Source organism: Cariama cristata, unplaced genomic scaffold (genome assembly GCF_000690535.1).
Source record: "Cariama cristata isolate BGI_N322 unplaced genomic scaffold, ASM69053v1 scaffold14077, whole genome shotgun sequence".
Taxonomy (NCBI): Eukaryota; Metazoa; Chordata; class Aves; order Cariamiformes; family Cariamidae; genus Cariama; species Cariama cristata.
Window position 1 is genome coordinate 1 of NW_009628469.1, and position 16,980 is coordinate 16,980.

The 16,980-nt window shown below is 45.1% G+C and overlaps 1 protein-coding gene across 1 annotated transcript; it reads right to left on the reverse strand.

Moving 5' to 3' along the window:
* Window positions 1-6,949: 6,949 nt before the first annotated feature.
* Window positions 6,950-16,682, reverse strand: LOC104165263. Its single transcript, XM_009704839.1, has 2 exons — window positions 16,612-16,682; window positions 6,950-8,327 (listed from the first exon to the last, which is right to left on the reverse strand). The coding sequence occupies exons 1-2, from the start codon at window positions 16,626-16,628 to the stop codon at window positions 8,042-8,044; spliced, it is 303 nt and encodes a 100-aa protein (XP_009703141.1). The 5' UTR covers window positions 16,629-16,682; the 3' UTR covers window positions 6,950-8,041.
* Window positions 16,683-16,980: the final 298 nt, after the last annotated feature.

The following is a 16,980-nucleotide window of genomic DNA, read 5'->3' on the forward strand; positions in this document are numbered from 1 at the left end:
CCGCCACCCCCCAAAAGCCAACACCCGGGCGGTCAAAGCCGAAACGATGCCACCCGCACCCACCAACAGCCAAGAACCAGGCGGTCAGAGCCGAAACGATGCCACACGCACCCACCACCCAAACCGTGAGACACGGTCTGCTGTCACCGAGACGCATCGATGCCACCTTCCCCACGCACGACTATTTTAAGCGCAAAGGAACCAAGTCTTTTCCCTTCATTCAAAAGCAAAGCAGCTCTTTACGGAGATACACCCGCGTGAAGCTCTGCCGGCAGAGAAACCGCCGCGGTCGGCAGGACAATAGCCCTGCCTCAGTTTACCTGCTGGATCTCGTTCTGCCCGGCTGCGCGGAGCGGAGTCAAAGGGAGCTGCTCGGAGGCAGGGAGCAGGCAGCCAGACAAAGGCAGGGAGAATACCGGCCGGCCCAAAGGAACAGTGGGGAAGCTGGTAATTGGGCCGTGTGCCTTTGGCTTTCGCCAGGCTAAGCAGGTTTGTTTTTCCCAGGCTAAAAAAGACACGAAATTATTAAAGACCTCAACCTAGAAAGGAGGGGGAAAAAAAAAAAAAAGGAAAAAAAGTTGGCAGCGGCGGCTGGAGGTGAATCTCGAGTAATGAGAGTGCGGTGGGGGCTCTCTGCTCCCTCCCGAGGGCAGAGATGCCTGGGAAATTATTTTCGACGGGCAAAGAAAAATGAAGTTTAGGTAAAATTCATTCCTGTGGACTTTTATTGCTAGTTTAACTCATTTCTCAGACAGCAGGGAGCCTACTGGGCAGGATGCAAGAGGTCCTGCTAGGGAAAGGGAGAGCTGAGCCTTCCTGGTCCTTTCCTTGTTGCAAGATCCCCGCAGGGATCCGAGTCCGAACGGGACCCCTCGGTGAGGCAGACCCGGAGGCACCCTCGGGAAGGGGCTGATCTCGGGGGCTTTGGCCAGGCAGCCGTCCCACGGAGCCGTACGTCGTTCAGCGGCGCTCCTCGCAGGCTGGATGTGCGCGGGAGCTCCGGGCAGACCAAAGCCCGTGCTAGTGCAGCACTAAGCCTGAGCTGCTTCACCCCGCGCTGGCCTAACGGCCTGCGAATGCCAGGTGTTAGCACGGAGGACTGCGACTCCTTGTATGCATTCGCAAAGCACACTATAGATACGGAATTTTCAATCGGGTATCCAACCACTCTAAACGTAAGCCTGGTGATAGGGGGGAAAACTACATTTGCAGCCCCTTTCCCTTTTAGTTCAGGGAGAGCCTGCCCCGAGCCTCGCGGTCTCCATCCCCAGGAAAAGGTGATGGGAAATCCTGCTTCTGGACTGGTGGTCCTGAGGGCTGGGGGAAGCAGTACCCAAATCCGGAGCCCCCGGGGAGTAACGGGACCAGGCGGAGCTGCTGGTGACCTCTCACTGCTCTCCTGGCTTCCCTCTCCCTTTAAAGCTACACGGCAGTGGCTGGATGGAGACCGAGCAAGGTGCTTCGCTGGTGCAAACCAGCTCAGCACAACCGCACTGATCCATACCAGACAAGGATTCACTCATCGACACGGTACCATCCGCTTTCCGAGGAGCCGACGCTTTCTCCCAGGGATGTAGTTAACCAGACCAGGCTCGGGTGTTTGACGTGAAGGGGGTCTCTGCGGCAGCCGTGCCCCACACAGCATCTTGCTGGGGCCCTCAGGGAGGGAGGTGCAGGACCAGACCACGGGAAAGCTCACCTGCCGCTCCTTGAGGCATCCTCAGGCTGAGTAAACCGAGAGCAGGAGAGAAAGGAGGTAACACCCAGAGCCCAACTCTTCTCCAGACAAAACAAGGACTTCGCAAGCGCCTTCTCTGCGTGGAGGGGTTCAGAGAGGCACTAACCACCCAGCGCTGGCCGGAGGAGCATGAGAGAGGGAACCAGCAATGCCATGAAATCCCAGGAACACACTGGGTTATGCTGAAGAACGATGTTTAAGTTTAGGGGTCTGCTGTGGGCAGAGCTGTCCAAGTTCAGACATCCAGATCGACAACACCAACTATTTTGCTTACCGTCCTTTCGGCTTTTGCTATTACTCTGGTGTCTGCTAATATGGTAGGCAGAGAAAACTGTATGTGAATGTAATATATGGAATTAAGACAAAGCAACAGCTCACGTAGAGCCTTGGTTTTCTTCGTGTGTCATACTCCTTTCTTAATGTTCCTCTTACTGAACTTAAACAACGGCTCATTACCAGGAACTGTCTGTTGCTGCTGTCCCCGATAGATCAGTTGCTTGCTGGCATTTTCCTCTCTCTGACGCATTTTGAACGACCGGTGTTGGGCAAACTTTCATCCCTCCTGGGAAGTTTTAAACGACACAGGCAGTTCCTCTGCAGGAAAAGCTGGAGAATTCAGAAGGCACCGAGTCCCAAGGAGAATGCCCACCCGTGTCTCCCCTAACCAGACTTTGGTTGTACGGACACAACTGATGGGAGGCTGCGTGCGATATTGCTCCCGTAGCACGTTCTGCAGCCGTTCCCCATTCCCGTCCGTGTGCCCCAGGAAAGCCCCAATGGCCCGGCCGGGCCGTGCGTGGGTCCCACGGCGAGCAGAGGACCAGGGACACGCCACAACCTGCGTGCCCCTGCTTGGCAGCAGGGAGAAGTGGGACCACACGAAGACCATTCTGGCCGCTGACTGCCCAAGCAAACACCAGGCCACATCGGTGCATCCTCCCTTTCACACCATGGTCCTATGTTCATGCTTCTCTTTCAGATCATCCATGGCAAAATCAAGGTCCCCCAAGCTGCAGGAGCCAACCCGCCGGAGCTGCCACCACGCAGGCACAAGCCAAGGAAGGATCTCCACAAGGTCAGCATCACTGAAACTGCTGAACATACAATTTAAAAGCATCATTGATGAAGTAGCTACAGTATGTGTTAGTTTTTCTTTATTATTCTCACTACCATACGTTTGTGATAAGCATCAGAGTCAACTCTACCAAGTTCCAGGGCTTCAGCCCTAAAGCCGACAAACGTTGAGGATCTCTGCCGTCTCCGCACAGACCTGAGATGGGTCGGGACCGCTGACAGAGCGGGGAAGACTCTGGCTGTGCTGCGTCTGCCACCCAAGGGAACACGAACTGGGGGCCATGGGGTAGCCACGGTTCCCCCCAGACAAAGGCGAAGCGGTGCGGGTGGGAGGGTGGCAGAGAGCAGCTGGATTCCCTTTCTGCTCCCTAGCGAGAGTCTCAGAGTCCAACTAAACCCTCGGTTACAGTGGTTTTCTGCTGTGGTCTAGACAGCCTTTTCTCATCCACACCACTAAAGACGCCATTGCCTTCATTTTCTGACAAAGTCTTGATTTCTGCCTTTGCGACCGTAGTGCCATACCCTTGCAAATGCTCTTTTTGTGACCGTGTTCCAGCCTGCGACGACACTGAGATGGCAGAACACGACTTTCTCTGTCCCGCCGTACCCCAGACCCTGACGGTGCTTCGCAGGCGATACAGACCGCCTGAGGTTACCGACACGAGGCTGTGATGCCGTTTTCTCAAAGCATCCCTGTGTATCTACGCTGGGCATTCCTACATCTCAAATCCCCACTTAGAGAGAAGAAACTAAGCCCCAATTCTGTCCTGTTCACTGCCAAAGCCGCGATGGCCATGGCTTGTCCACGTCCACAGTCGAGGTTTGTGGCAGCGGTGGCTACCGGGTCTGGAGGCCACGGGGCTACGCAAGCCCGTGGGACCTTAGCAAACACAGCCGTGCTGGGAAGCCGATGGCCACGGGCAGAGCAGCCAAGAAGACAGAAGGTGGGTGAGAAACACAGCCCACAGCGCTCCTGACCACGCAAAACCTACCCGTTATGGTACAGACATACCCAGAGCAATGAGAAAACGATGCCTACGATCGTACATGGAAGGTGTAGATGGGGAACTGAACTCCTCTCCGGAGACCTCCACCAGCATTTCGGGGGGCTGTATCCCCTCCCCAGGGCACCGCGCCGCTCCCCACATTCGCCTGTGCAGTCAGCCCTACGCCATCGCAATATAAAGGACACGGGATGCTCTCGGGAGAACCACGCAGAACTTGCACCGTTCCTTAGCTTGGCTCAACATTCTGGTTGTAACGCACGGCTCATCATTTTGGGTAGCGGGGAATATTGTATGAACTGCAATTTTGTGTAAAAATAGTATGTTCTTCTTGCTTTCCCTTCCAAACAAAACTTTATATTTGTCACATACAGATGGAGATGCAATGTTTTGAGATTCAATACAGATGCAGCCTTCTAGAAGCATTTTATAAGGTGGGGCGTAACGGCCTGGGAGTTACTAAAACTGTATTTGGTAAATTTAAAGTCTAAGCAACACTGACCCAATGTAAAATAAATAAGGGAGGTACATCCACACTGTTCTTTTGAACTTCGAGAGGCGGTGAAATATTTGGTATAGAAGTATCTGAGTTTTTTCGTGTCTTAAGACTATCGTTATCTGGAAAGGAGGGTGCGAATATATGTTAGTTTCCAAAATTTTTAAGGCTTCTATTTTTTTTTAATCGGAGCTATGTCCTCTTTAGCACTTACTCTTGATTATTTCCTATTGACAGTCACTAAAACAAAGAGTGTGTATTAATGCAGACGAGAGTTTCATTCATAGATGGTGAGCTACAACAGGATTATTTGCAAGTGCAAAGATCACTCACATGAATAAAGATTTGGTGGATCAGTGACTCCACTGATAAAATGAACAAAATCCTTCTCCAAACACAATCCAAATACGTTTTCTTGTTTCTTACCCAAGCAAGTCTACTTTTGTGCTGCTCCAGTTTAATTAACTGCACAGGCGTAATTATTAATGAGAGCTCTGACAGGGCAGCAGAGGAAACGTGCTTCTCGGTGATCAACTTGCAGCCACAACACAAAACCCAGTTCTGCTTCTGCAGGAAAAGCAACCCCCTCCTGCTACATTATTCCATTGATCTACAAACATTTACATCTCCTTTGTTAACTAGTTTTCTGTAGAAATTTCATAATCACTAAGGAACACTCTTACAACCGTGCCTCAAGAAACTTCTGTGTTAGACTGGATCAGTCAAACAAGCAGTGTCTATTTTTGCCTTCAAGTCGTATTATACGTGAAATCTGTCGGGGCTTTTCTTGGACGTTCATGATTCATTGTAAATAAATTGGATTTACAAAAGAGAAGAGGCTCTAGAATGAATGTTAAGAACTGCATGTTACTGTTATCTCTGACAGTCAAAACCAATAAAAGTATTTCATAGAGCCCAATCATAAAATGTTTTCTCCTCTTTCTTTCCCACATTGGTTTGTGATCTACATTCAGTATCAGGTTGACGAAAATGAACATTTTGGAGGATTTGTGTCCAACATAATAACAGAAGTCTAATTAACAAGTTCTTGCGGCTATGGCAAGAGAATCGCCTCACCTGAATAAACTCTGTTATCCGTACAATGTGCACTGGAACTAAACAAAGGCAACATTAGTAGCTCACAGGTAAACAAGAAGCACCCTTGACGCATCGTTGCAGCAACATTAAGGTAAGGTGCAATCCCCTCCCGTGTGAGTAACTAGGCTGCAATGCACTACTACGGGAAGCTCAGGCCAAGAACACGCTATTCCTTTATTTATGTATTTATTTACTTTAAGGACTAGGCACTTTCACAAGTGTTCTGAGTTACAGCAGTTAATAACACATTCTGAAAAGTCGTGTTCAAGCTTTAAGTTTCAGGGCTTAAATCCCATCTTTAAGATACCTTATAAACGTGATGCTGGCGCTGCATAGTATGAGCAACCGCAGACATGGTGCAAATCCGGCTTTATGCACCCAAATTTTATTAAAAAAAGCAATCAGCAGGTGAAGATTTGCCTTAAGAACAGTTAATGAGCAGCAGAGTCGTTTGTTTTTGTCACGAAAGGCAGCACTAAAATATGGAATCAACCAATGAAAGATTAACAATTCACATACGCTCTGTAAGTCAGAAAACAGTGGAATTTGGTCTGAACCTACCGCCTCTGATGAAGACAGGCTTTCTCCAGCTATCTGGTTTAAGTCATGTCAGATCCTCGAGTTGAGCATTCCTAGCAGGAAAGCACTCTCTATCAACAGCCCAGACTCATTTTGAAAGCATCCTCTAATCACTTTCCCCACCTGAAAGCCTGGCTTAAATGAATGTAGAATCAACAAGGGCACTTATCCTAAAGAGGTGTTTGAAGGCCTCTGTGTGGAAAGCTCTCAGGACACCAAATTATGACTGCAAGCTAGACCAGCAAGAATTCATGGGGATTTGTTCTGTGGAAGATCTCCAGTCCCAAACCCGACCAACGGTGGAGGTGAATTCCCTGCTGTACAGCCACAGCCATCCAGCACCGTCACCGCAGCAGAGCCCAGCCGCTATGACAGGTGCTGTCCTTCCAAAAAGGATTAAGGAGAACACAACCAGTGTCCAGCAAAATACGGACTGCAACAACATCTGTTTATTTAAACCAAAGATACTCCTACATTCTCCAAAGATACCAACTTTTCATTGGTCACACTTAAACCATCAGAAATTTCCTGAAAGGCTGGGATTTCTATTCTAGGGTTATGGTTCCTGCAGGGAAACGGAGAAACCGTCCTCACCTCCTCCATGGAAACGTACAGGTACCCCACTTTGCGGGGCACGCCGACCCTGGCAGCCACCGGCGAGCTCGACGCCGGTTTAACGACCTCACCGTTACTCGGAAGAGTAACTCCCAGCTCACCCATCCAAATTCAGGCACGGCAGGTCTCCACTTTGGTCTCCCCATCCCCTAGCTACCAGGATCCTGCCAAGAGAGGCAGGTAAGTATAGGAAGAGAAGGTATAGAGGAGCCTATAGATGGCACTCTTGCCCGACACAACGCCGCAGGGCCACCGGGCGCTGCTCCTCCTGTCCCCTCCTTAGAGGAGAGAGGGCCAGCTCAGTTAAAAACCCCATTAAAAGCATTAACTCCACAAAGCGCTTCTAACGAACGTTTTCCATTTTATTGTCAACGCACTTAAAAACGGAAACGTATGTTCAAAGCAGCTATTTTTGAGGATACTGAAATACAAAAGATTTCACACGGAAGTTTGTTATCGTAACACAAACAGAAGTGAGATCTAGAATAAAGCCGATGTGTACTGTATGTGCTCCAAGTCACAAGTTTAAGAACTGTACCACTACAGAACTGTCACACAGGCTTGGAAAGTGAGCGTTTGACTGTCTTTAAGTATCGCCTCTGCATTTCTAGTATCACGCATTTACTTGGAAACTTCCTAGCAGTGGACAGAGAACAAGATCATTTTGTCTTCAAGGTTTGTTTTGAAAGCACCATGACAACAGACTGTTCGAACTACTTCCTTACAGAGGGAAGTCTAAACAGAGACAATTATTGCAGTTATGGCTTTTTAGGGGTGACGTTTATTATTATCTATGACAGGTTTGTGAATGTACAACAACAAGCAAAATCAGTATTTCCTGGTAGTTCCTCCTGGTAAGCAAAACCAGCGTCGCCCATTTTAAATTTGTTCTTTTTATACTAAAGAACGCAAACTCTTACATTCTATACAAAATGCATGTGCTTGGCCAGGCACTGACCAGCTTTCCCTTCTTCTAGATTCTGTAAAACTAAGCTAACCCAAACACGCAAAACTTCTTTATTGGTTAGCAGCAAAGAAGTTCTGCCAACTTTACGTAATAAATAGATTTCTGCTTAATTTAAATTTATTTCCAAAAGAGTGACATGACTAAACGAGTTGTATCGGACAGTGACACATGTATCACGCTCCATCACCAAGACCCTAAGCTGAGCCAGAAGGGGAGAGAGGAACGGAGCAAAGGGAAAGGAATGTCTGTTCTAAACCGACTAAAAGATTTACGCTTCACTTTGCTTTTCTCTTCAAGGTCCCAAAGAAAAGTTCTCTAAAGCTACCTCAAGATTACTTCTCACACAAGTAACTCGGTTCAAAATTCAATTTCAAACAGCATCTTTTCCTGAAAAACTGTGACATCCCTGCAGTCCGACGCTTAATGACATTCCTGGCTCGTAACAACACGTACTCGTCACTCTCCTCTCCTCATCGTTTGCTTGATCGCTTTTCCTGCGTATCCTTTGTGTGCTGGTTCCTGCTTCGGTGCCTCGGAGGAGAGTAGCTGACTCTCCTTCTGGACTGAAAGCTGGGTGTATATGGGTGAATTCTGCGTTTCTTTGGTTTTTCTTCTTTCCTGCTTTTGTTTGGCTCGGGCTCCTTACTGTCTTCCTTTTGCTCACGTTCTTGGTCGTGTTCTTTCTGAGACGGTAACGTGTTTTTGATGGTATTAATAAGAAATCTTTTATTTGTACCAGCAAGAGGACATTTCAACCTGTAAAGACATTTAAAATTGATCAAAAGACAAGATAAAATCATCCTGCAACAAGTCTGAGATTTTAACTTCAATAATTTTAAGACAAGTTTGTGCTTTTGGCTTTCCTTGCATGCCACCTAGTGTAAACTCTCAGTACAGAAAGATATGCTCAAGGTTGTCTCCATTCTCCTTTTATCTTACTCTTTACAGGATGGAAATTATTCTACTTCAACACAGTGAAAATCCACATGATTTTCACAAGCTAGTGCGTGCAGGGGGAAGCAGAGGATGACGATGTGTTTTGAGGCTGATGGTGCTTAACTTAGGTATTCAGGAATCAAATATTTAGTAATGTAAATCGGAATGGTTTATAAGATCATAATCTACTAAAGTCAGCATTATCTAACAAACTGACATATTCAGAAGGAAAAGATACACTTGCATGAAGAACCCAAACAATAGTAGCAATAAAAGATACACACAAGGCACACCAATTTTAACTTGTATCTAGCAATCACCACACAAAAATGTTTTATTTCTTTTTCTTGAACAGAAAGGATACTTATCCAACCCTTTTCCATTGCTTCTGACTTTCTCCTCTTGCAGCTGAACACTTTTACACGTAATTTATCAGCCAGTTTTAGTAAACAAGTACTGTACCTTCCATTTACCTTGTTGGTATCAGCTGCACTCTACTTGTTCCCAATTTATCATCTCTTACAGAATGGAATGAGAAAAAACAAGTTCTAATACATTCCTGCAATAAGCAGAAATCACTCTGAAGACTTTGTTTGTAGCAGGAATTACCATGGTGTTTGTCTTCACAACATTTTTGTGTCTGCATGCTAATGGGCAAGTTATGGGATTACTCTGAAAAAGCAGAGCTGTTGGAGATCCCCGTGCCACCTGCTCAATCAACTACCGAGTCAATGAATCCTAACACCACGTTAAGATCACCTATTCTACTTGAATATTTTGTGTAAGTGGAAAAACTATACCCTAACTATTTAAAAACCTTTGACACCTCTGAATAATCAGAGGTGTCAGAACAATGGGAAAATTGTAACAAAGATCACACCTGATTATTTAGCTTACTTCATGACTTTTAACTGGACATGGCATTTACCATGGTGTTTTGCTTCATGTCTGCCTACTAAGCATTACTGATAATTGTTCTTGTCCTAAATACTAAAATTACTCTCATAAGTTCTTTGAGAAGTATACGTTAAACAGCCACACTGTTTTATTTCCGCTACGTGTTTCTTGACACATTTCTATAGCATAGCTAGTTTTAGTTTTCTAAATTTTCTGCATATAAATCTCCACTGTTTTGCTCAAATCCTGGTTAAAAAACCCAAACATAAAGTCTACATCTGCACCTAGTATAGCTGTTTTGTAAATTAGGGAGACAGTATTTACCCATTAACTGTATTATTGAGGAAAAATACAAGGCTAACATGTCAGTAGAATAGGGTTTCTACTTCAAGCTACATCACCTAACGAACACAGTGCTGAACATGCCACGGCACAGGTTACACTCAAGACGTAACACAAAACAGCTGGCATTTAAGTCCTCTGTACATCTTATGTCAGCATTAAACTGTTGTATCTCAACGTTTCCTACCAAGGAGGGCAGCTTTCTCTAGGCTGCAGCCAGGCAAAAACTATTTCACATTTGTCTTCTTCCTCTTGCTTTTTCTTAAGAGCTAATGCATTGTTTAAGCACTAATATATATAGCAGCAGAATGAGGCAATCTGCCCTAAATAAATTCACCTTCCTGAAGTATTAATTTCTTTTTGGCACTACGAGTGCTGCCTGAGCTATACTAAGAATGAAAACTGATGAGAAACGCAGGGCTTCAGAGTCAGCTCAGAGATGCCCTTAGTTCACCATCACACAGCAATCAAAGCGAGGCACCAGGCTTTCACGGAGCAGCAGCAAGTTACGACACTGGAGAGAAACACTCATCCGTGGTTTGACTGACCTCAGACTTCAACAAAGCAAATTCTGCCTTTAAATCTTAAAGGAAATGAGTTGTATGGCACGTGCTACATTACACATACACACAAGCCCATGATGCTTACATATATCCATGGTATATATGGAACTGTGAAGATTAAAAGTGAACCGTATTAACCCACTGACACCTTTGAGAGCATTTCTAACGGTGAGAAAATTGACCCGATGAAGACAAGCCTTTGGCTTGCTGTAGGTCTGATCCCGCAACGCTCAATTCAATGACAGCTTTGCCCTCAATGTAAGTTCTGAAGGGCTGGGAGGCAAGCTCAGCCTATGCAAGGTGGAACACAATACTGCTGGCTAGTAAACAGTGCCACAGACCTGACTTCAAAATCTTTTTCCTAAAAAAAAAAAAAAAAAAAAAGACGCTAAAAGAACATTAAAGTTCCGAACTGAAGCATGCCTGAAGCAGGGCTGCAGGCGTGCCCAAGTCAAGCACACAACCTGCAATTCCAGAGTAGTCTTGTCTACAAAACGGACTCCAGCTCTGTAGCAACGTAGTCACTCAATGTAAGGGTTCACTTTTTTCTTCGCATGCTCCAACAAGCTAAATCAAGCTATTCTTACCCACAGAACCTTGTCTGCCTCCACAGATAAGTCCCCCATGCCCCAAAATCTCTCCACTATGCAATGAGAGAGAGTCAACATCGCATTTTGAGCAAGAAAAAGTAGATTAAATCCATTATTGCGAACACAGGCCAGATCTTAAATCTACTTTTGACATTTTATGCCAACTTCTGTGCAATAACACAGAATTTCCAGCCAATACCTGTCAATTGCACCACCAGCAGTGTCATTCAGCACCGAAGTGTACCATGCAAGTTCTTAACAGTAAAACATGCCGACACCATTGAAGACACAAGAGTACAGTGCCATTGCCACAGCCTTGTCTCTGCCTAGTAACCAGACGTATCAAACAGGCTTGGCGCAGTCAGCCTCAGCACATGCAGTAGATCACATCCTTCCAGGAAACAAAGTTCATTATGGATGAATTTACAAGTACATTTCTACCACTTCCAAACTGCCATGGAAAATACAGTACTTAACTTAAGAGTGACTGAAGGCAGGAAAAAAAAAAAAAAGGCAGTTAGATGTTGTTTTGCCAATCTAGGCCGTTATCCTTTCACTGGGGATCTCGCGAAAGAGGATGCCTGGGGGGACGCTGCAAGCTTTTACGAACAGTCTTGGCAGTTAGATACAGCTGGCAGGACTGTGGATGGGAACCTGTGCTCTGATTACAAGATTTTAACATATTCACTTTGTAATCTCTGTCTGTATGCTGTTTCTCCTCCTCTTCACATTCAGATGAAAGAGACGTAGGGGAACGGCATTGCAGTGTTTCTGCACAGTCATGCACCACTCATTGAAAGCAAGATGCGATACAGCATTTCGCTGTTCTGGTGCCCTCAAACGCTTCGGCCACATCTTCATTATTTTGTATTCTGCAGTACTTCTAACAGATTTAGTATTGAATAGAAAGCTATCTATAGGAATGAAAGTAATTTTAGGATTGCTTTACAAGAAATACAGTAAAAACAATTTGATGCTTCCAAAATTTATCTTCTTTTCGCAATTTCATCTGCTCTTACAACGCAGAGCTGAACACACCATCCCAAAATATCCTCTTTTCCATATCTTATTTTAGGTAAGCTTTTCAAGTAAGCCGAGAAGATTACATTCAGTTCAGCCTCAGCTCACTTGCTACCAGCATCTCTGAAGACCAGACCTATACGTTAGAGGGGAAAAAAAAAAAATCAACCTCTAGAACTTTTTCACACAGTAGCTTTTGTGGCATTTTAACTGCCTTTCTCAATTAAAGCAGAACAACCCCTTAAAATGAGACCTAAATTCATTGCTATAAGAAAACTTATGAGTTACGTACATAGGACCAACAAAAACATTTGAGGAAAGCTGAACTTTTAGCTTGATTTTACCTAGACACACAATGGAAACCCCCAAATATCCCACAGCTTTATTCCATCTGTGTCCAATACTCTCTGATGAATCAAGGATAAATTTATCTAACCATTTCAAGTGTTCTTACACTATTTGTCCACAACTTCCCATCCTGGATCCGGCTGGCCCTTCAAACGTTAACTTCCAGACATCTGCTCTGATATCTTTTCTCATCTCACAAGTTCTAGCATCACTGAGATTCCACCACGGATTCTGCTCTCTTTTGCTCAACGTTCCCGGACTAAGGCTGCCTTCAGAAGAGGACCCTCCCTTCCCCTTCTCTCACACATTTTCTTGTGATTATCTCTACTAACACTTGAACCAGATACATCATCATCAGGATCTACATCATCTGGTATCACAAGGAGGTAGGAGACCCCCAACAAGAATCACTACAACCCTAGAGCACATACAAAAGGAGCATTGCCAGATCCAGAAACACTGCAGTGCTGACAGCAAGACTCTTGAGCCATATCCAAGGAACAAGTCACTACTCAAGAGCCAATAACGCGAGATCTACAAATATGAAGATCCAGTATTTCTTGGATTAGGGCATAGTCTGAAACTGTGCCAGGGGAAGTTCAGGCTAGAAATGAGGAGGCATTTCTTCACAGAAAGGGTTGTAGGCATTGGAATGGGCTGCCCAGGGGAGGTGGTGGAGTCCCCATCCCTGGAGGGGTTTAAGAAAAGACTGGACGTGGTACTCAGTGCCATGGCCTAGGTGACATGGGGGTGTGAGGGCTAAGGTTGGACTTGATGATCCCAGAGGTCTCTTCCAACCAAATCGATTCTGTGATTCTGTGATTTGCCATGGACCTAGATACTGCCAATCTGAGCAGCCATGAAGGCCAGTGAGCTAAGACTCTTAACCAACTACGGGCTCACGCAGCCTGTTGGCAATACTGAGAGTTGTTCCATGTTCAGAGATTCTCCGATAATTTCCCTTCCCACATAAGCTCTTGCCTGATATCACGGCCAGCCCCTCTGTTTGGGACAAGCCTTTCTCCTACTGGCATCTAACCCCTACAGGTTGCAGCACCTACCCACATCATCCACAGCAAACTTGTAAGACGATGTAACGCTGCCAAAACGTTCCCAAACTGGAAGAAATACTAGCAACGCTGGCCCAGTGTCAGAGACTGTGGGCTAAAGGATGACTGCTTTGTACATTTTTTCTGTACCTGTCAGCTACGCTAGCTTGGATGCTTGCAATTTAGGCTCAAACTGCAGCTGACTATCCATCTCACATGAGCAGACAGATTTCTAAGTTCGGTAGGAGTGCCCGGGGAACTTCTTCAAACTGCACTTGTGCTATGGAGAACTAATCACTCTGGACAGTAACAGAACAGTGGCTTGAACCTGAAAGCAGTCCCAAAACCGTGTTCAGAGGCTTGCTGGCTAAGGTTTTGCTGCCATCAACACCCACCAGGAGACACTACTCCTTTGTAATGGTATGCACAATACAGCTCTCCCCGGGAATGCCACCTCCCCACACACCTCCCTTTAACCAATTCCTGTCAAATGCCACTGACTCCAGAAATGTATTTCCCAGTATTCAACACCTGCTGGAGAACAACATAAACTGGAATCAGCGAAGTATGAGCAGTAGCAGCCTCTGCTTCTCCTTACCCAAAGGCAGATGGCAGAACAAATCTTTTCTTCATAGGCCGAGTTGCTTCAACTATCCAGTGCCAATGCAGGACTGATGGCCTTACACTAGATGTCTCCAGGGTTTGTGCATCTCTTCTCCAGGACTCCTCTGACAAAGGGCTGAGGAAATCCCAGAAGTCCTCATGAAACACACCTGTAAGCACGTTGAGTTTGGCAAGGAAGGAAGGTTGTGCGTTTTACCTGTTAAGACTGTGCTTTTAAGCAAGTTGGTGATGACCTTGTCCCTTTGCTTCTACCAGTTATGTTTTCCTGGATTTGGTCTACTAACATACATTTTCACAAACTAACTTTTAGGCTCATTTCGTGTGCTATCCAGAGAGCTCAAAGCAGCAGTTACCTTCCTCTCAGTAGGTTACAGCTGCAAGGTTACACATCAGTCCTGGATCTAATTTCTGAAGCCTTTCAGGATTTACCATAACAGCAGTTACATCTGATACCATTTTGCTGGAGTATGATACTTAACCGAGCATAGTCAAGTTCCCTTCCAAATACCTCACTGGTTATCTCATCCCTTACACATATATGCCATACCTAGTTGTTGGGCCAGTTCAGAAGGACTGGAACAGCACAATGAGGCACAAAAAATATTAAAAGGAAGAGAGCAGTGGCAGCTTCCAGGGGCTGTTCTGCCTCTTGCGCTCGCAGATCTAGACACCAAAGACTTACTGGGAGTCTGCCTATGGGGGGGTTTATACCTTCCTTATGGCCACATACACCAGCTGTACACTAGCCTAGGCCAAACAGTACAGCAGCAGATTCGTGACAAATGGGATTACTACCAGTCTCTCTAAGGATAAATTCAGAGAGGTAAAAATCCCTGGAGAAGTGTCACATACAGAAAAATCAACTCTGAGTGCAGGATATCCTGAGCTGCAGGCTGCCTGACGCTGGGACGGTACCCCGAGGAAGTGCTGCTACTCTCTTGTACTTGCCTTCTTCCATTTCCTACGCACTGGGTATCGGCCACTGATGGAGTCAGGGCACTGCAGAGATGGATCCTTTGTTTGACCCAGGACAGCTATTCTCATGTTCCTCTGCAGTGGAAAGGATCCTTACTTCAACAGTCTTAGTTCAGGCTATCACCATGCCAATCCCTACACCAACAATCTTCCTCTGACTGAAGCCTTCTTGACAATCCTCTCCTCCTACACCTTTATCACCACCCTGGCCTACCCAGATACTATTTCACTCTGGTGGAACCTGCAGCTGTTGTGAAGAACAAGTCACCCTCGGCTCTCCCCTCACTGGGCAAGTCTTGGGCACCAGACTTTAGAAAACTGCGTGTTGCGCCCAGCTGATCATCATAGCCACCTGAGCAGGACCACTACTCTTTTACAAACAAGGAGTTAAGCAGTTGCCGGAGCCAGGAGTAGAAGCTCATACACACTTCTGGCAGGTATTCCAGGCTGCACAAGCGGCAGCGAAGTTGCACAGGGACACTTGGTTATCTCCCAACAGAAATCTTTAGCATCCATACCTGGAATTAACTTTCAAATTCACGGTATCTGGATGCATGCAACATTTCATGGTGTTAATTATCTGCCCTGGTTTACCCGGCCATTTGGCAGGGCTGACAGGGTAAAAGCATGCTGTATCAGTATAGCTATAAGCACTCTACGGGACTAAACCAATTTAGCTATTCTAACATAAAGGGTACAAACTCCATCCCTAGCAGAAACACTGGGTAAAAATACACAAAAAACCCCAAAATTTGTTTAGAAAACATAAAGGATTAACTTTTTTTCAGCAAGACACTATTTTAATCTTTTCTGAGCTACTAAAACAAACATAGCCAAGACATCAGCTGAGAACTTCATTAACAGCACAGGCTGATCTTTCACCGCCATCGGTGGAGGAAGCCAAACCTTATCTACAAACCAGTTTAACGCAGTCACTTGGTGCACTACTTGTGTGAACATTCCCAGATCCAATAGCTTCTTATCAAAGTCATACGCTTTATTTTAAGATGAATGACTCTTCTGAGCATGTTATTACTTCTTTAATTACAATTACATGCATTACATTCCATGATAATCTAGCTGTAAAAACTGAAATACTGCATTGAAGAATTAATAATGTACTTCACTTAAGATTTAAATACTGTGATTCTTTTCGCACTTGCTATACAAATCAGACCCTGGGTCTCAGGGTTTGTTTTTTAAGTACTAAAAAATGCCTCCTTCCAAAATTGGATTATAGTTGGAGTTCATTTTTGGCTGCAATTTACACATGGATCACTTATTATTTTTATTGTTTTAAGGGTTTAAGTTTCTTTGTCGGGCTATAAATTCTTTTAACTTAAACAGAATCTAACCCAGTAACATGTGGCCAGAATGTAAGTACATGCACACTGAAGCTACCCGGTATTTTAAAGACTCACGAGGTTCCAATCCAAACTTTGCAATTCCATCTATTATAAGGAAATATTATTACAGAAGCTATCCCCAGTTTTCCATTTCCTTTGACTTTAACACATTCCGTCAAGCAATTTCATGCAGGCAAAATTTACTTGAACTTACTTCTTATCTGGACTCAAATTTTTGCCCAGACAAACTAATACCTGGATGAAGACAAATTATTCGAACGTGAAGCAAATTAAAAGGTAGAGACTCCTGTCATGAGTTAAATGTAAAATTTCCCCTTGGCACAACTTACCAACCCATAGCTCCCATTGTTTCAGCTCTGGTTCTCCCACGTTTTGCCTCTTTAAGTAACTCTTCCACAGCCTTCCTAAATATGAGGAAAAGAAAAAAGTTACCACTGGCGGAACACAAGAACCTGCCACTTTATGCACTTGTATAAATGAAGTGGAGAGCTTCTTCACCGTAACGAATTAAGCAACAAAAAGGTTACCAAAATCACCTTGACTTTCTTATTAAGATAATTCAGATACTATGCACCAAGACTAAAAGAAACATTTTGACATATTAAAAGCAATTAAAGCTGTTGCAAACGCAACAATTGCCATGATAATTGAGGAGTAGAAATAAAGCATGCAAAACTAGTGTACTACGCTGAAAAGCA